The sequence below is a fragment of the Carcharhinus amblyrhynchos genome, chromosome 23 (assembly GCF_965287045.1).
Source record: "Carcharhinus amblyrhynchos chromosome 23, sCarAmb.v2.hapA, whole genome shotgun sequence".
In the NCBI taxonomy this organism is placed as follows: Eukaryota; Metazoa; Chordata; class Chondrichthyes; order Carcharhiniformes; family Carcharhinidae; genus Carcharhinus; species Carcharhinus amblyrhynchos.
Genome location: NC_137346.1, coordinates 5,690,780 through 5,711,294, shown reverse-complemented (window position 1 = coordinate 5,711,294; position 20,515 = coordinate 5,690,780). Strand labels below are relative to the sequence as shown.

The window sequence follows — 20,515 nt, the reverse complement described above, 5'->3', positions numbered from 1 at the left end:
TACCATCATCACACGTGAGAATACCGTCCACCAGGTACATGGTAAATACTCTTGCAACTCGGCCAACATTGTCTACCTGATATGTTGCAAGAAAGGATGTCCCGAAGCATGGTACATTGGGGAGACCATGCAGACGCTACGACAACAGATGAATGAACATCGCTCGACAGTCACCAGGCAAGACTGTTCCCTTCCTGTTGGCGAACACTTCAGTGGTCACGGGCATTCAGCCTCTGACCTTCGGGTAAGCATTCTCCAAGGCGGCCTTCACGACACACGACAGCGCAGAGTCGCTGAACAGAGACTGATAGCCAAGTTCCGCACACATGAGGACGGTCTCAACAGGGATCTTGGGTTCATGTCGCACTATCTGTAACCCCCGTGACTTGCCTGGGTTTGCAAAACCTCACTTACTGTACTGTCTGGAGACAATACACATCTCTTTAAACTGTGATCAGTGCTCCTTCCACTCACATTATCAGCCACTTCAGGTCTTGAACAGCAGGTTAGGTGTAAGGATTCGCATTCTAATCAGTAATCTCTAAACTGTCTGTGCTTTATATGCTCTGTCTGAGGCCAGAACTCTCCATTCACCTGACGAAGGGGCTAACCCCGAAAGCTTGCGAGTATATTATCAAATAAATAGGTTGGACTAAAACCTGGTGTTGTCAGACTTTTTACAATCCCCGTGGACAGTGAGGACCCAAAGATCAAAGCTAAAGCTCCACAATCTCATCCCTTGCCTCCCCAAGTATCCTAGGATGTATCCCATCTGGCCCAGGGGACTTATCAGCCCTCAGGTTTTACAAAATTGCTAATACATCTTCCCTGAGAACATCTACCTCCTCCATCCTATCAGCCTGTATCACACACTCATCCTGAAAAACATGGCCCCTCTCATAAGTGAACACTGAAGAAAAGTATTCATTCAATGCCTCACCTATCTCTTCTACTCCATGCACAAGTTCCCACTACTATCCTTGGCTGGCCTGAACCTCACCCTGGTCATTCTTTTATTTCTCATGTAAGAGTAAAAAACCTTGGGGTTTTCCTTTATCTGACCCGCCAAAGACTTCTCATGCCCCCTTCCAGCTGTCCTAAGCCCTTTTTTTAACTCATTCCTAGCTACCTTGTAATCCTCAAGAGACCCAATTGAACCTTATTTTTTCGTCCTTACATACACTTCCTTTTTCCTCTTGACAAGACATTTAATCTCCTTTGTGAACCATGGTTCCCTCACTCAGCCATTTCCTCCCTGCCTTCCAGGGACATATCTATCAAGGACACACAGTATTTGTTCCTTGAAAAAACTCCACTTTTCGTTTGTGCCCATACCTGATAGTTTCTGTTCCCATGTTATGCTCCCTAATTCTTGCCTAATCGCATCATAATTACCTCTGCCCCGATTATAAATCATGCCCTGTCTTGTGACCCTAACCCTCTCCATTGCAATAATGAAAGACACCGAATTGTGGTCACTATCTCCAAAGTGCTCTCCCACAAACAAATCTATCACTTCGCCCGGTTCATTACCCAGTACCAAGCCCAATGTGGCCCTATGTCTTGCCGGCTTATCCACATATTGTGTCAGGAACCCCTCCTGCATACACTGTACAAAAAGTGTCCCATCTGGACTATTCGACCTATAAAGGTTCCAATTATATTTGGAAAGTTAAAGTCACCCATGATAACTACCCTGTCACCTCCACACCTATCCATAATCTGCTTTGCCATTTCCTCCTCCACATTTCTATTACTATTTGGGGGGCTATAGAAAACTCCTAACGTGACCAATCCTTTCCTATTTCTAACTTCAGCCCATATTACCTCAGTAGGCAGATCGCCCTCAAAATGCTTTTCAGCAGCCGTTAAACTATCCTTGATTAACAATGCTACTCCTCCACCTCTTTTAATGCCTTCCCTACTCTTACTGAAACATCTGTACCCCAGAACTGCCAACAACCATTCTTGTCCCTGTTCTGATCATGTTTCCATAATGGCCACAACATCATAGTCCCAAATACCAATCCATGCTCCAAGTTCACCTACCTTATTCCTGAAGCTCCTTGCATTGAAGTAGATGCACTTCAACCCACCCTCCTGTCTGCCTGTACACTCCCACGACCTTGATACCTTCCTCAGTACCTCGTGACCCTCAACACTGGCTTTTGGGCTACAACTCATTTTCCCATCCCCCTGACAAATTAGTTTAAACGCCCCCGAAGAGCCATAGCTCTTATTGCTTATTGTTTAATTTTATTTCTTTGGCCCAGTTTTTCGCTTCCAGATGGGGTTTGTAGAGAGTGGAAAGTTCCTGGCTCTGAGAAATCTGACCTTTAAAAATGGCAGCCCGCAGTTATGATTTGCATTTCAGGGAGCAGGCTAGATAAGAAAATGGGCCCGCCACCATGGAAAGAATGTGGAGGCTGCCAGGTGGAGAAGCAGGCTGGCCCTGCCTTTGTCCTCTGGCACTTTGTTGAATTTAATATTTTAAAAAAAGTTATTAAAACAAAAAACAGCCCCCCAGCCTTCACACACCCACATACTTCCTATACCACCTCATGTCTTCCCCACTCATCCCCACGGTCCCTTATACCCATGCCAACAGATGTTCCTCTACCCAACTCCATGATCCTCATATCCCTATGCTGCCAACATCCTCAATGCCCTTTATAACCCTTAAGCCCAATTAGTGCCAGCCTGTGCTCCCCACCCACCACCTTTGCCCTTACTCCCATCATATCAGCTCACCTAATATCCACCATGGGCAAACCTGAAAAGCCATGCGACATAATGTTATTTGCCAATTGATTATGGCACTCTCATTGATTTAAAAAAAACATTCAATAGATTGAAGTTCCTTCAAATAATCTCTAATGGAAGCAAACATTCCTATGCTATAACCACTTGGAGTTGTCAATCAAACTGCTCACTTAACTGCAAATTTAGGCACTTTTACATACAATCATGTTTAATTTTAACAATCCCAAAGGGTGCCTTACCCTATTTCAAAGGTGTCCTGGGATCATATTCAAAAGGGTGTCTTACCTCCCCAAAGAAATAACTTGCCTATCCAAACAAATCCACCATGTTCAGCTCTTAACTGGTGTGCACATGCTGTGTTTCACACTCCTGGTCCCCATAATCCCACTTCAGCAGAGGCAGCTGATGATTTAAATAGTCAGCCGCCTCCAAAAAACCCACATGCATGAATCCTGGCCCAACTTTACCCCGTAAAAAGTCTGACAACACCAGGTTTTAGTCCAACCTATTTATTTGATAATATACTCACAAGCTTTCGAGGGGACTCCATTCACCTGACGAAGAGGCAGTCCCCTCGAAAGCTTGTGAGTATATTATCAAATAAATAGGTTGGACTAAAACCTGGTGTTGTCAGACTTTTTACTGTGTTTACGCCAGTCCAACGCCAGCATACCCACATCATGCCAACTTTACCCCCACAGAGATAGGAAATGCTGTGTTTTAGTCGGAGCTTAGCATTTTTGGCCATTTCTGCTATTTTTGCATGACAGAGAACTTCCGGCTTCTGATTCCCTTTATCGCCCACTTCATTGTTTAATTGTTCTTTTATTTGGAATTGTAATCCAGTGTCTGTGAATTCTGTTTCTTCAATTGCAATTCTTTTGTGCCTCTTTGGATAAGTGAACTGTTATAAACAGTGGACCATACAGTAATTTTAAAAAAACACTAGTGTTTGAAGAAAATAGTTGAAGTGCCAAATTGAGAGATGGAAACTTATTTTATTGGGAGCCTTAATGCTGCTGAGCCACAGTGTTTTTGGCAATGACTAGTAGTGATGATAACATCTGAAACTGGAAATAAGCAAAATCCCATTTATAACCAGTTCAAGCCAACTTGCAGGAGCATCTAGCCAAATTCACATACTATGCGACCGAATTAACTTAAATGTTATAAAATGCTGTATATTGGTAATCTGCAATGGCTTCTGACGTATAAGTGTTTGGCATAGAAATGGTTTGAGTGGGACTGGGTACAGTAGCGCCTACAGTGTGATGTAAAGGAACACTGGGCGGTCTTATACTGGACAGAGACATGTATAAAGGCAAGCATGGAAGCCACCTGCAGCTTTAACCTTGTACGATATTTAAAGTAAAGTTTATTTATTAGTCACAAGTCGACTTACATTCACACTGTAATGAAGTTACTGTGAAAATCCCCTAGTTGCCACACTCCGGCACCTGTTTGGGTACACTGAGGCAGAATTTAGCATGGTCAATGCACTGAACCAGCACATCTTTGGACTGTGGGAGAAAACCAGAGCACTCGGAGGAAACCCACGCAGACAGGAGGAGAATGTGCAAACTCCTCACAGACTTTGATCCAAGCCAGGAATCGAACCTGGGTCCCTGGTGCTGTGAGGCAGCAATGCTAACCGTTGTGCCAAGGTGCTGTCTTATATATAGTTAGAAGTAGTTAATAAACAAATTTAAACTATACTTGGGGAAGACGTGGGTTGATCAAGGCAGTTGCCTCCTGGAAAATTTAAACACTAAAATTGCAAATGTTATTACTGGAGGAGTCTGCCAGAACTGACAAGTGCAGGAAATATCATTAAGAAGAAGCGTACAAGAGTTCCATCTCGGATTTCCTAATAACATTTAAAGCTATACAGACTTCTAATTTTAAATAACCATAGATCAAAATCTACCTTAAAAAACCAGTTGGCCTCACACCAGAGCCAAACCTAGTGCAGAATTTAGTATCGTGGAAATTTTTTTTTTTAATTACCAGAGTATATCAGATCCAAGTAGGAAATCAGAAGAAGTCCAAATCAGTGTGTTTTTACATTTGTTTGGTGAACTTTCTGATGAAGTAATTCTAAGGCAGTACATTGATGAATCCTCAATCAACTTTGATGAAATATTGAAAGCCTTTGGCACATAATGGAGTACACACAACTTTAAGAGAGGATGAAAAAAAACCATGAAAGAGCAAAAGACAATTCCCAAGAAAACCACATGATGGCACCAGAGAGACAGTGAACATTTTGGAAATCTTAAAATGAATCTTTTTGAAAATCCCAACACATTAGCCAAACTACAGCAACAGGTGGTTGTGCTGAACCACCTGACTATAATTGTAGCCACAACAATAGAAGTTTCCAAACTGCAACTGGATGAAGAAAAGACAGAAGCAAGATTTGAAACTAGATTTGGACCAGGGGATGAGAAGGAATAACATTGGATATTGCAGACTTGCTGCAAACGTTCAGTCATTGAGAAATGAAATGGCTGAAATAGAAATCAGGAACCTAGAGAAGATCATGAATGATCTGATAATCATATCAAATCTGCATCCCCGCCTATCCCTGATAACCTATCAACTCTTTCAGAACCAAGAATCTTTCCACATCTGCCTTAACAATATTCAAAGACACTACTTGCACCACCTTTTCATAAGAGAATTCCACAGACTCACTGCCCCTTATTTTTAAACAGTGACCCCCAATTCTAGATTCTCCCTCTACATCTAACCTGGCAGGATCCTTCTGGATCTTATATGTTTCAATCAAATTGTCTGTTATGCTTCTAAACTCTAGCAGATACAATCTAGCTTGTTCAATCTTCCTTCATAAAACAACCCACCCCTTCCAGGTTTAATTCTGTTAAATCTCCTCTGGACTGCTTCCAACGCATTTATGTCCTTCCTTAAATAAGGTGACCAATACTTACACAGTACTCCAAATGTGCTCCAGTTGGTGCCTGTATAACTGGGGAAGCATAACCTCCCTACTTTTGTATTCAATTTTCCTCACAATAAATGATTACATTCTATTAGCTTTTTCAGTTACTACATTTCCCCACATTATATTCCATTTGTTAGGTCTTTGCCCACTCACTTAGTCAATCTATAATCTTTTAGTAGTTTCCTTATGTCTTTTTCACAACTTACTTTCTTGCATCAGAACAGTTGGCCTGAAAACAGATTAAACGATGAAAACTGAAGAAATTCTTGATATTTGATCTGAGCTAAACAATACGAAGGATGAGATGTGCAGTATGGAAGAGCAAATCCAGGCTTTGAAAGTAGATACAGAAAATTTGACGAAACAGATTGAAGATCTAAGAAATGAATTGAAAAAAGAATTTTTTGGAGGCACAGTCAGTGACCATGGAAAAAGCGTTCTAAAAGAACTGAATGCCCAGATGAAGCTGTTGAACTTTAGATAACTCTTTAACAAAGCCAATTGAACTTCCCAGAGTATTTGCTAGGCTGAACGAAAAGATTCTAATGTTTGAAAGACAACTGGAAAATACAACAGTATTCAAATTTTTGGCTAAAGTTGTAAAACAAGTGGGAATGAAGGTTCCATTTCTGAAACTCCAACATACATTCCGGTGAACCATGTGTAGGAAGAAAAACAGAATGGGCACATAACCGACTCCCCTTAAGAATGAAAGAAACCAATGACCATTGGTACACCAGGTGGAGAGTTGAAAAGGAGGCCAGGGAGGAGGAAGGTGGGAGGGCGGAATTGGATGTTGGGGAAAGTGGACGGCCGAGTGGGTTGGAGATTGGGAGGTCAGGCTTTGAGTCTGGCCTTGCAGGCAGAAGGATGTGTGCGGAGCTTAGGAATGGGTTGTGGGGAGAGAGGATCAGACTTTGAGAGGGGTGAGGGGAATAGCACCTGTGAGGAGGAGGTTATCTGGTCGGGTCCAGTTGGGCCACAGGTAGTGGGGTGCCTCAGTTTTGGTCTGGTTGGGTCAATGGCTGAGGTCTGAGGTGGTAGAGAGAGACACAAGTCTCATGTAGGTGGGGGAATCCTGGCAGGGGGGATCAGTGAGGGGGAGAGGAGACCCAAGCAGTTGGTAGTTGGGGTTTGGGAGTGCTTCCTGCAGAGGTCAGAGATGTACAGGAGTTCTCTGTGGATTTGGTCTGGATTTCTACAACAGTTACCCGGATGTAAGAAGTTTTAATATTTTTATCTTCTTCAGGGTTACTACTGGTGTGACCTTGTCGAAACCATTCAAAGTGTGCAATTTAAGTTGCATTTACAGATGATTCCCAGTGTCGTGCAAAGCCATGGGGAAGTTTGCACATCTGTGCAAAGCTTTTCTGGGAAGCTCTGAACAGGGTTCCCCAGTGAATCTTTGCAATACCCACCCAATCCAACACAGGAGAGCCTGGAAGTTAAGGCATTTTTCAAACAGTCAAGTGAGAATTAGAAAGTTATTTGATCATCAGCTGTGATATCCTGATACAGATTTTCACTCAAGATCCAACCATGCACATGCACTTTTCAACTGAAGTTACTGGATTACAATTAGAGTGAGAGCAAGCACTGATTTTCTACCCCTGTAGCTCAGGAGCGTTGTGGTCAATTATAGCATTCCTTGATGTCTTTGCGGTGATCGTCAAACTGAGGCCTTCTGATCTATTTGGCTAAAAAGCATTCTGTACATGCTTTTACCCATTTAGCATTCAGCTGAGCCTCATGTCTGCATTTTTAATATATGAATTGATCTGGTCAAAATTATCAACGAGCAGGTAGGAATTTCTAGATTTTGCCCATTAGCAAATTTACCCTTGAATGAACCACAACAAACCTTTACTCTTTGAAGCAAAACTAAACAAATTTGTTGTTGGTAACAATAGAACTTCTAAATGATTATCTTGGAGATTATGTGAAACATTTAAATTGAGACGATACACTTTTGAGATGCTATGTTAACATGAACTGTAGAGCATCATTATGATCAGATTTGTAAATAATGGTCAACAGCAATTATTTCTTGGCCGGCAGCATTTTATGTCAAAAGAATATTCACTGAAAGTTGTAAAAAGGTTGCATGAGCAGTGAGTGATCATATCTTGTTTGTTTGTGTTTTATGGACAAATTACCTTCTTTGTCAGTCTTTCCAATGCAATTTTTATGATTATTAATCTGTTGAGTGCATAAGCATTTTGTAGTTTTAAAAGCACCCATGTTTTCTATCACATAACATTAACAATATTGCTTTACCATGAATTTCTGAGGTGGAATATTTTAATGTAAAATCACTGAATTGTGAGGAATACTTCTTTCTTCACAGCATCTTCAACTTTTGTTAAACTAACAAGGGAAACGTAGTATACATGGAACATAAAAACCCCAGTAAAAAAAGCGACGTCTCATCTACGCACTTTATTTCTCAGTAATCCTTTCTGCTCAATGCTGTAATCTTGTATTTTCGTAGAGAAAGGGAAGAAGACCTATTCTTCTCTTGCGAGGTAAAATTCTGGAGTCTTAACTGTAGTTGCAGATGGTAATGGAGTAGATAAATTATTCACAACAAAACTTAACAAAGATTTTGATCCAATGGTGCTGTTGGTGGATAGGTATTTGTTACAAATTCAAATTCTATTTTCTGATATGGGTAGCATGTGTCTTCGTGGATAGTTACGTGGTAGGTATCAGCTAAATGTATCTAATCATTAAATAGAAACCTTTTAATTCTGAGTGCAGTATGTGGACTTGCTTCTAAAAGTGTGTATTGAACTCAAAGGTTCCCATTCATTTCATTTTCTTGAACTGACCCCACATTGCTCTAATTGCCCTTTACCTTGTGTTATGATCCTTGGCCAGACCTTAGAACATGGGGATAGCTCGTTATGGATCTAACAATCTCCACAGGGACACACAAATCAGTGGATTTCTGGACAGTAGTTTATCCAGATTTTCACAAATTGAAAACAAAATACTTTGGATGCTGAAATAAAAGCAGAAAGTGCTGGAAAAAACTCAATGGACCTGGCAGCATCTGTGGATGGAGAAATAAAATTGACATTTCAAGTTCAATATGACTCTTATTCGGAACTCCCACTACCAGTTCCAAAAAAAGAGTCATGTTGGACCTGAAATGTTAAGAGAAAGCATCACACAGGTACTAAAATAAGGTTTTATTCCAATTCTGTTTAATATTGATGGAAAATTTCCATGCAGGGACATAAATTTAGAAATCTGCTCTGATAAGTGAGATGCCTGGAAAATGTATAAAAACATCAGTGATTTGATTTGATTTACTGAGTTAAAATGGATAATCCCAGTTTTTTAATGTTGGTCAGAGCTATCTCAATTTACAATTAGCTTGAAGGTTTCTATTACAACAATGAATCTTAATGGGAATCAACAAAGGCTGATAGTGGGTGGGGAAAAATGCATTGAAGCTGTGACAGCAACTGCACCTTTCTCCGCTGTATCGTTCAGGACTTTGGTTCAAAAAAATCAAGGGGTGGGTTCCACGTCAAAAGGTTGGCAGGGTGGGCTCTGACTGAGCCCATCTTGCCCAGGTGTCACCCTCCCCCTGCTCAATGCACTGATCTGAGCTCCTCTGGGAGGTTTGCTTGGCAGGTCTCAACTAGGGAGACCAGTTAAGTTTTATGACTCAGGGTGAACATAAAATGTTTCGCTCCAGATACGATTTGATTGACCCACTAAGAAGCTTTTATTAAAACAAACTTTATTTAACAACACAGTTAAAATGTAACAAAAAAAAATTAGGGTAACTTTTACCGATTGAAATACTCAATAAGGTATAATTCTTAACAGCTAGCTATCTCTGTGGTTCTAATGTAGTCCCACGGACATAAATCCTTCTTCAAAATATGTTAGCACAAAAAAAAACGTTCATGTGAATGCTTGATTTTGAGCCTTTAATCCCTCTGGACAGATACAGAAAGATACCTGTCTTCAGTACAGCAGCCTCATTTCCTACCAGATTCCAGTCTCCAAGTCCAGAGAGACACAGAGAGAACTACCTCTCTCTAAAGATCCTGAACAGCAACTGAGCTTATTTTTCTGTGTAAGCCTAGTCCTGCCCAGCTACATGATTTTTCCTGTCAATCAACCTAATCAAACCCTGCTCTGAAAAACTGCAGAAAAAAAGTCAAAAATACAGAACTGCATTAGTCCAGATTAAAACAAACACTTTAGAAATTAAGATCAATTATGCTGCTGCAGGGGCTACCAGTTACAGATATGTGGCATTACATTGTAGAAAAGATTAAACAGTTGAAACAAATCCTGCACAAGAAACATGACACAAATACATTTCTTAAAGGCACAGTATAGCCACATGTTCCCAAAGTTGAACATCGGAAAATGTGCTACATCACTCACGGGGGAGAGATATGGTATGTCACGCATTTATGTCAGCGTGATGCACAATTTGAACATCTAGCGAGGTTTTCCTCTCCCATCTGAGAAAAATCGGAGCAGAAAATCCCAGCCAAAATGTCTCTGAAATGATAATAATTACAGAGGAATACCTGTGAAATTAATTGTTAAAATGGTGAGTGGGTAGATCGTATGGTGCCATGTTTGTTATAGGAAAAAAGACTTGCCATACATTTATGCCAACTCTTTAAGGTCAATTAAATTGATTTGATTAATTTGAAAAAGAATAAATAATACAAGGGATTACACATGAGCACTGCACTTAAAGCTGATCTGTTGTTAGATTATCATGTGTATGCTTAAACAGCTTTTCACTTGAAGTTGTTACAAATTGGTCATAACGGTTATGTGTTCCTTGAAGCATACTTGTGCATTTTTCATAGTAATTCTGTGTTCATTTGTTCTGTTTACGTGAAGCACATTAAAATTGGTTCCTAATTCTTAGAACATTGTCATTCCACATTGGATTGTAGCTTGCACATATTTGTTGAGGTGAGGGTTGTGCACTGTATTGTATGGAAGCATATTGGAATCAATGAAAGGCATGTTAAAATGAACGCTGCATTTATACTTCATGGTTGCTTGGTTTCCACCTAGATTATTTGGTTTATGCTTGTTTGAATCAAGCATATTGAAATAAGCATCAAACACACTGAACCATTGCTTTTAAATATTTTCTGGCTTTGGCATCTGTTTTTCATTCAAATACAAATATTTCTGTAACAGAATGAAATTTAAAGTGATAGGTTTGTGCAAAGATATAGGCCAAAACATTGCAGTTGTAATGATGTTGAAATTGTAGACATTCATTGGCATTACTCAATGAAACTGACAGCAACTTCTGGTATACAAACATGCGGAGTTGAATGTGGAAATCCAACTCCTAATGTGAGTGATTTCCCTGCTCTTGCACAGGATGTGCTATTGGAGTTCTTGTAAATGGAAATCAGTTAGAAATCATAGAATTGATGTAAACGTTCACATTTTACCATACCATTCTTGTTAAAAAAACTTTGAAAAAGTTGCATCGTGTTGAATGAGGGCTAACTTTTTTTTATTGGATTCTAAGCCATTATACTGCTAAACATCCTCTCTGGCTCTGAACAACTGATCCTTTCTTCATGGAAGGTCAGATTTCTCCATTGCATGATATACATTCTATAGATTTTTATAATAATATATTTTTAATATGGATGATGATACTTCAGTTTCTAACTTAGTCCCACCTCAGTATTTATTTTGGTTTCACTAAAGTTATTAAAAAGGTGATTGATAAAACATGTGTGGGAAGTATGGTGGCACACTGGTTAGCACTGCTGCCTCACAGTGCCAGGGACTCCGGTTCGATTCCCAGTTTGAGTCACTGTCTGTGTGGAGTCTACACGTTCTCCCTATGTCTGCATGGGTTTCCTCTGGGTGCTCCAGTTTCCTCCCACAGTCCAAACATGTGAGGGTTAGATAAATTGACCATGCCAAATTGCCCCTTAGTGTCAGAGCTAGAGTAGCTCTGACTAGCTAGGGTAAATGCATGGGATAATGGGGATCCCTGGCTGGGATTGTGATTGGTGCAAGCTCAATGGCTGAATGGCCTCCTTCTGCACTGTAGGATTCTATCATTCTACATGTGCCACTTTCTGGTTTACTGCATGGGAGCAATCACTAATGTGATGGGCTGCTTAGCCTGCTAGGTAACATTGCTGCCTCTGAACAGCAGTGATCCCTGACAGCTATTGCCAGAATGAAATTAAGATCAGGAAAGATTAAATCTCCATCACCAAGTTTGCTAGATTTTTGTGGGCATCTTTCTTTGAGATCATTGGTGAGCACCAGCACTAACTGTAAAATCCTGGCCTTTAACATTTTGTAGTGTTCAAAATTAATTAGTGTGATCATTTCATTTTTCCCATTTGGGAAAGAAAAGAGAGTTACCTTTGTGATGTTACATATTGGGCGGAATTTTGCCATCCTGCCTATCGTGGAATTCGGTACAGGCAAGGGGTGGACCATGGAAAGTTCCATTGACCTCGGGCGGGAATTTTCAGTTTCAAGGCAAGTGAGCCTGGAAAATCCTGCCCATTGTATTTGCTGTTAGTAGATAAATCAATGCATCTTTTACCTTATGTGAGTAGAGAGTGATTATTTACTGTGTGGTTAAAATCCTGTATTCTGAGAAATACAACTCCTGTAGCTCAGTATACTGATCATAATCTATAAATCAATAATCTATAGATCAATAATCACTGTTTCTCCAAGTCTTAACACGGGAATGAGGAACCATAAGCTGTCTGCATCATTTGGTAAGAAATTGTGCTTTAACCAGACTGCCTCTATCTCAGTACTTTTTTTAAAAACTAAGTGTTCATTATCAGTTAAGCTGATTGTGCCCATTTGTATTTATATTCTATGTCTTCAGTAGATCATCTTGAAGGGGGTCTTTGAAGCAATCTTTAAAATTACATATATTTTAAAGCTTTGTTCCATAGGGCATTTTGAATCTGATTTTTCAAAAGACATTCTCTGTGTCTTTCATAAATAAGTTAAACAGAGAAACATATTGAATCTCATAATTTGAGTGAGCTGGTGTCTAGGTGAATTATTTTCTCACCATTCAAACAATATTCCATTATAAATCTATCATGTAGTGTAAGACAGTCCATTAGTCTGCCTCTTGAGTGGCACTTACAAGACTGTTCTCTCTGTCATAAAATAACACTGTGTGTGTTCTCAACCTTCAGTTCATTCTCTTTTAATCAAGGAAGAATCATAGAATCCCTGCAGTGCAGAAGGAGGCCATTCGGCCCATCAAGCCTACACCAACAACAGTCCCATCCAGACCCTATTACCATAACCCCACATATTTACCCCACTAATCCCCCTGACATTATTATGGTAATTTAGCATGGTCAATCCACCCATCCCACACGTCTTTGGGGTGTGGGAGGAAACCTGAACACCTGGGGCAAACCTGTGCAGACACAGGGAGAATGTGCAAACTCTACATGGACAGTCACCTGAGGCTGGAATTGAACCTGGGTCCCTGGTGCTGTGAGACAGCAGTGCCAACCACCATGCCGCCAAAATATACATTTGCTTATAGCTGTAGGTTGGCACTGATATTACTAATATAATTTTACATTAGTTAGCAAAACCCAATCTGGCCATTTCTGCTTATATAATTCACATCCTCATGATACCCCAAAGACCACCAAATTAATTATTGCCACCGAATTAATTTTTGAATGGTAATGACTTGTTTTTGGTAGCAAATACAACAGCTAATTTACACACAGATAGGACCCACAAACATCTGTGAACTGAAGGGAATAAATGAAGAAATGTCCTTGCCCTGAAAGGTTAACTCTGTTTCTTTCTTCATTGATGCTGCTGGACCTGCTGAGTATTTCCAGCATTTTCTGTTTTTATTTCTGATTGCAGGCATCTGTAGCATTTTGTTCATAAATTGGCTCTTCCAATTTCATTAGTTTAGGTGGTTCTGGCTGATATGTTAGCTAGAATTCTTCTCTTCAAAAAATGTCACATGGTACTGTATGTCCAGTTAGAGAAGGCAAAAGAATTAATAGCTCGTATGAAAGATAGCATTTCTGACAGTGCGGCATTCACTCAGTACTGCACTCAAAAGTTAGCTTACATTGTATTTTTAAGAACATTGTGTTTTTAAAGCAGCCAGCATAATTAAGGACCCTATGCACCCTTCCACATTCACTCTTCCACCTTCTTCCATTGGGAAAAAGATTCCGGTCAGGTACCAACCGACTCAAGAATAGCTTCTTCCCTGCTGATGTCAGACTTTTGAGTAGACTTACCTTGCATTAAGTTGATCTTTTTCTACACCCTGGCTATGATGTAACACGATATTCTACACTCTCTTGTTTCCTTCTCTATGAGCGGTATGTTTTATCTGTATAACACGCATGAAATAATACTTTTCAATGTATGTTAGTGCATGTGGTAATAATAAATCAGATCAAATCAATCTGAAGTAGAACTTAATGCCAGAACTGTGTTGCTCAGGATAGACCACCTCAGGAATTGCACAGTGGTTAGCACTGCTGTCTCACAATGTCAGGGACCCGGGTTCAATTCCTGGCTTGGGTCACTGTGTGGAGTTTGCATGTTCTCCCAGTGTCTGCCTGGGTTCCTCCGGGTGTCCTGAGTTCCTCCCACAGTCCATGCTAAATTCTCCCTCAGTGTACCCGAACAGGTGCCAGAATGGGAATTTCACAGTAACTCCATTGCAATGTTAATATAAGCCTACTTGTGACACTAATAAATAAACTTTAAACTTTAAGAACATTAGCAGTGAGCCAAGCTGACACTCAATTACTAACTTTGAAATACTTTTAGCCATCTGCTTAATGCAAGGTAACTTGTCAAGAATGAGACACATATGGCCAGTATATAGAAGCATTTGTTTAAAAACTAACCTTAAAAATTAATGTGTGAGGCGTACTTAAATGCACTGGTGGGAAGAGACAGTCTAGTTTTATGAAGCCTGGTGATGACAGCACTGATTTCTTACTAATTGGTCATTTGAATTAGTGAGGCGATCGTATATAGTGAGAAAATTGGATGTTGTATTTAAAATAAACTTACATTGTGGAGCATTTTAACTAACTCTTCGCAGTATGATTTCTGATATTTTTCTTTGAGAAAAACAGTTGTCAGAAATCAGTATACACACCTGACTTCGCCCAGCTGTGCACAATCAGCTCTACTTTCTGGCAAGGCACTATTATCTGTTGGGGAGAAATCACACTTAAGTTTGGATATGGATAAAACAACTTCAGCTTTCTGGAACACTGTACCCTTGCCAGCTGTTATACTAAAGGCAACACCTTGCTACTCCACTTTTGGTCTAGCAGATAGAAGATCATTTGAGTTGAGTGTAGTTTGCCGATTTTTGAGGAAAAATAAGCCCAGGTAAAAATGGAACCACTTATTAGCGCTTTGTAGACTTTAAGTCTTATTGAGCTATTACCATTTTGCAATTAAATGTGATGAACATAGTTTATACAAAATTGAATAGTGCAGCACTCACTGATTACATCATTTTTTCATTATATTTAAATGATACAAAGATAGGTGGAGGGGCAGGTAGTATTGAGGTGGGGAGGCTGCAGAAGGACTTCCACAGGTTAGGAGAATGGACAAAGAAGTGGCAGATGGAATACAACGTGGGAAAGTGTGAGATTATACACTTTGGTAGGAAGAATAGAGGCATGGACTATTTTCTAAATGGGGAGAAAATTCAGAAATTGGAAGGACAAAGGGACTTAGTCCATTTCAGGGTTCTCTTAAGGTTAACTTGCTGGTTGAGTTGATTGTTAGGAAGGCAAATGCAATGTTGGCATCCATTTCGAGAAGACTGGAATACAAAAGCAGTAATGTACTGCTGAGGCTTTATAAGGCCCTGGTCAGAGCACATTTGGGATATTGTGAACAATTTTGAGGGATGTGCTGGCCTTAGAGAGGGTCCAGAGGAGGTTCACAAGAATGATCCCAGGAGTGAAAGGCTTGATGTGTGAGGAGCCTTTGAGGGCTCTGGGTCTGTACTCGATGAAGTTTAGAAGGATGAGGGGAGATCTCATTGAAACATGCAGAATACTGAAAAGCCTGGGTAGAGTGGACGTGGGGAAGATGTTTCCACTAGAAGGAGAGGCTATGATCCAAGGGCACAGCCTCAGAGTAAAGAGGTGACCCTTTTGAGCGAAAATGAGGGATTTCTTCAGCTAGAGTGTGACGAATCTATGGAATTCGTTGCCACACAAGGCTGTAGAGGCCAGGTCATTAAGTGTATTTAAGAGTGAGATAGACAGGTTCTTGCTTGGTAAAGAGATTAAAGGTTATGGGGAAAAGGCAGGAGAATGGGGTTGAAAAACTTATCAGCCATAATTGAATGGCAAAGCAGACTCAATGGGCTGAATGGCCTAATTTTGCTGCTACATCTTATGATCTTATGGTTTTTATCTGTTTAAATCCTGTGAATGTGTAAGAGCTTCCTTCATCAGAGTATTAGTGTAAAATGTGAAAGTTAAAATCAATTCTGTAATTTCTAACGGATTTCCATTTGCAAGAACTCCAATAGCATATCCAAAGGTGTACAAGCTTTACCAATTTTAAGGTGCAACTATTTGACTTGTGTTTGTTGTTTCCTCCAGGTTGAACTGAAACGGAAATATAATGACCAGCATTCCCGAACACGTGGTTTGCTCCCTGGTAGTCAGTGGTATGAAATTCAGGCATTTCGAGCGTTGAATCAAGCCCTGGGCAGGTAAAAGTTCAGAGTCAAGTTGAGAAACTCCTAATCAGCCAGGGTTTTGTGAGTGGCTAACGATATTTGGGCGTTGTAATCCATTAAATAAAGTCCAATGACCAGGAGGGGAATTATGTTATAAATCCTGAGACTGAAGATGCCGACCTCAAGAAAATGCACTTAACAAAGTAACTGTGGCACAGTGTTTAGCACTGCTGCTTCACAGTGGGACCCTGGTTCAATTCCAACATTGGATGTCTGTCTGTGTGGAGTTTGCACATTTTCCCTGTGCCTGCATGTGTTTCCTCTGGGTGCTCCAGTTTTCTCCCACACTCCAAAGATTTGCTGGTTCGGTGGATTGCTCTTGTTAATTTGTTCCATAGTGTCCAAAGATGCCTAGGTTAGGTGGATTAGCCATGGTAAATGTATGGGGGTAGGGCAGAGGGGAATGCCTGGGTTGAATGCTCTTTCAGAGTGTTGATGCAGCTGAATGACCTCCTTCTGCACTATAGGGATTCTATTTTAAAAAGTATGATTCTGGGAAAACAGCTTTGTAATTGACCATTGGATGCTGTCGTAACAGATGGCCAGACAAACAATTTGCAAACATGTGATCCTGATATTTGGAAGGATATCTGATCACAGGTGTTTATGTGAATGTAATTTGATTGATCATGGTGTTAAAGCTCAATAAATTGTTCTTCAATTTTGGACAGATCCCTGGCTAGCCTACATCATAAAGCACAACTTGTCACAATCTGTGGCTTGCTGAATTACCCTGGTACCTGTGTAACTATTACAAACATCTTCACAACGCTGAAGAAGTGCAGTCATTGTACTGTATAATTACATTTTCTAGGATCAAATCCCATGAAGTAAATTGTTCACCTGACTGCATTCCTTTTAAAACTTCTTACTGAGAAGTGTATAGGCAATTTGTTTCCTGTCCTCTGCCATCACTCCTGCTAAATTTGTTGTTTTTTTGGGTACTCCAGTTTCCTCCCACACTCCACTTTTTGTCAATCACAAGGAAAGATGATCTGATTGTACAATGCATCACATACAACCATGACATTTTATCTACCATCTTCTACTGGAAAGGCCCTACTAATGCCACTCTGTGACAAACTTTTGGGTTGAGCCCCAGCACTCTCTCCCACGCTCTGTCTCTCACCAGAGTACCCTCGCTACAGACAGTGTTGCTGCTCCTCCCTCCAATCACAGACTGCTTCTCTCCCACATTTGCTGCTTATAGGGAACAATCCTTGATTGGAGGAGCAGTTTCTTTCAGACTTTTCTCTCCACTTATCAGCATTTTGAAAACTGCCTCCAGATCTGGCCTACAAGCCACGTGACAAGCCTTTAGAACCCCCTTCCTCAGGCTACTCACCATTGGTGAAAAGCAAAACCTACAGCCATCCAGCCTCATTCTCAACTTCTTCAGTTTCTACGAGTGGCCATTAGTTGCCATCCGTAGGATTTCAGATTTATTATTTTATCTTTAACACATACCCACACTCCAGTCACTTCTACATCTTACTGAAGAAAGAGCATTACTTACAGTGCACGTGATGCAACTTCCCTGGGACAGAGAAGTTGAAGTGATCTTTATCACACTTATAATCAGAAGTGTGCGGGGGTTCAGTGTTCATTTTAGAAGCTGAAAATATTATTTACTACAGAGTGGAGTATTTTTGTCAGAAGATAATAGCGGATTATAATTACATTTACTTACAGGTGTATTCGACATAGGAATGACTGGGGAGCACTGATCCTGGTTGATGACCGATTTAGAAGTAATGCCAAAAAGTATATAAATGGTAAGATACGATTGTCAGGTCCTTTTAATTTTTTTGTTTTCAAGCTAATTAGAATTTGGTTATAAAAGCAAACCTGACAGCATCTGTGGAGAGAATTTGGTGAGCTCTGGCTTTTTTAGAAGCTCACTTAGATCAGGAAGTAGATTATTGTTATGTATACCATATAATTAAAGTGATTATTTTGATATTGTACTTTAAGATGAGTAAAACAAAAGGCTACTTTTTTTAAAATTATGAATTACATCTGGCTGTGCCACACCCTGTTTTTTAAGTAATTAATGTATTCTCTCCAAATGATTTCTTCATGTCCTGTTCCGGCATGGTGGCACAGTGGTTAGCACTGCTGCTTCACAGTGTCAGTGACCTGTGTTCGATTCCCAGCTTGGGTCACTGTCTGTGTGAAGTTTGCACGTTCTTTGGGAATCTTTTGGGAAGTTTGGGAATCAAGTAGATAAGGTTGTTAAGAAGGCATACGGTGTCTTGGCGTTTATTGGTAGGGGGATTGAATTTAGGAGTCGCAGCGTCATGATGCAACTGTACACAACTCTGGTGCGGCCACACTTGGAGTATTGTGTGCAGTTCTGGTCCCCACATTACAGGAAGGATGTAGAGGCTTTGGAGAAGGTGCAGAGGAGGTTTACCAGGATGTTGCCTGGTATGGAGGGGAGATCCTTTGAGGAGAGACTGAGAGATTTGGGGTTGTTTTCGCTGGAAAGAAGGCGGCTAAGAGGGGACCTTATTGAAACATATAAGATGATTAGAGGTTTAGACAGGGTAGATAGTGATAGCCTTTTTCCTAGGTTGGAGAAAGCTAGCACGAGGGGGCACGACTTTAAATTAAGGGGGGGTAGTTATAGGACTGATGTCAGGGGTAGGTTCTTTACCCAGAGGGTGGTGAGGGACTGGAATGCCCTGCCAGCTGCAGTTGTAAATGCGCCTAGTTTGGGGGCGTTTAAGAGATCTGTGGATAGGTTTATGGACGAAATGGGATTGGTTTAGATTAGTGGGTTAGTGTTGTTTTTTTTTTAAAAGCTGGTCGGCGCAACATCGTGGGCCGAAGGGCCTGTTCTGTGCTGTAATGTTCTATGTTCTATGTTCTCCCCATGTCTGCGCAAGTTTTCATAGAACATAGAACATTACAGCGAAGTACAGGCCCTTCGGCCCGCGATGTTGCACCGACCGGTGGAACCAATCTAATGACCCTCTAACCTAAACTATTCCAGTGTTATCCATATGCCTATCCACTGACCATTTGAATGCCCTTAAAGTTGGCGAGTCCACAACTGCAGGCAGGGCATTCCATAACCTTACTACCCTCTGAGTAAAGAACCTACCTCTGACATCTTTCCTATAATTACCACCCCTTAATTTAAAGCTATGTCCCCCCGTGTTAGCCATCACCATCCCGAGGTAAAAGGCTCTCACTGTCCACCCTATCCAATCCTTTGATCATCTTGTATGCCTCAATCAGGTCACCTCATAACCTCCTTCTCTCCAATGAAAATAACCTCGAGTCCCTCAGCCTTTCCTCATAAGACCTTCCCACCATACCAGGCAACATCCTGGTAAACCTCCTCTGCACCCTTTCCAATGCCTCCACATCTTCCTTATAATGCAATGACCAGAACTGTACGCAATACTCCAAGTGCGACCGCACCAGTGTTTTGTACAGTTGTAACATGACCTCACGGCTCCGAAATTCAATCCTTCTACCAATAAAAGCTAACACACCGTACGCCTTCTTAACAACCTTATCAACCTGGGTGCCAACTTTCAGGGAGCTATGCACATGTACCCCGAGATCCGTCTGCTCGTCCACACTACTGAGTCCTTCCATTAGCCCTATATTCTGTACCCCTGTTATTCTTACCAAAGTGAATCACCTCACACTTTTCCATATTAAACTCCATCTGCCACCTCTCGGCCCAGCTCTGCAGCTCATCTATGTCCCTCTGCAAACTATAACATCCATCCTCACTGTCTACAACTCCTCCAACTTTGGTGTCGTCAGCAAATTTACTAATCCATCCTTCTACACCCTCATCTAGGTCATTTATAAAAATGACAAACAGCAGTGGCCCCAAAACAGATCCTTGAGGTACACCACTTGTAACTGAACTCCAGGTTGAATATTTCCCATCAACCACCACCCTCTGTCTTCTATCAGCTAGCCAATCCCTGATTCCTCCAGTTGCTCCAGTTTCCTCCCGTTGCTCCAGTTTC

General features: G+C 40.8%; 1 protein-coding gene across 2 annotated transcripts in view; it reads left to right on the top strand.

Moving 5' to 3' along the window:
* Positions 1 to 20,515, top strand: part of brip1 (BRCA1 interacting helicase 1) — a 222,200-nt gene that overhangs the window by 189,896 nt on the left and 11,789 nt on the right. For both annotated transcript variants that reach the window (XM_080210671.1, XM_080210670.1), the window contains 2 exons: positions 16,378 to 16,490; positions 18,210 to 18,292. In XM_080210671.1, coding sequence (XP_080066797.1) covers positions 16,378 to 16,490; positions 18,210 to 18,292 — 196 coding nt within the window. The remainder of the gene's footprint in view (positions 1 to 16,377; positions 16,491 to 18,209; positions 18,293 to 20,515) is intronic.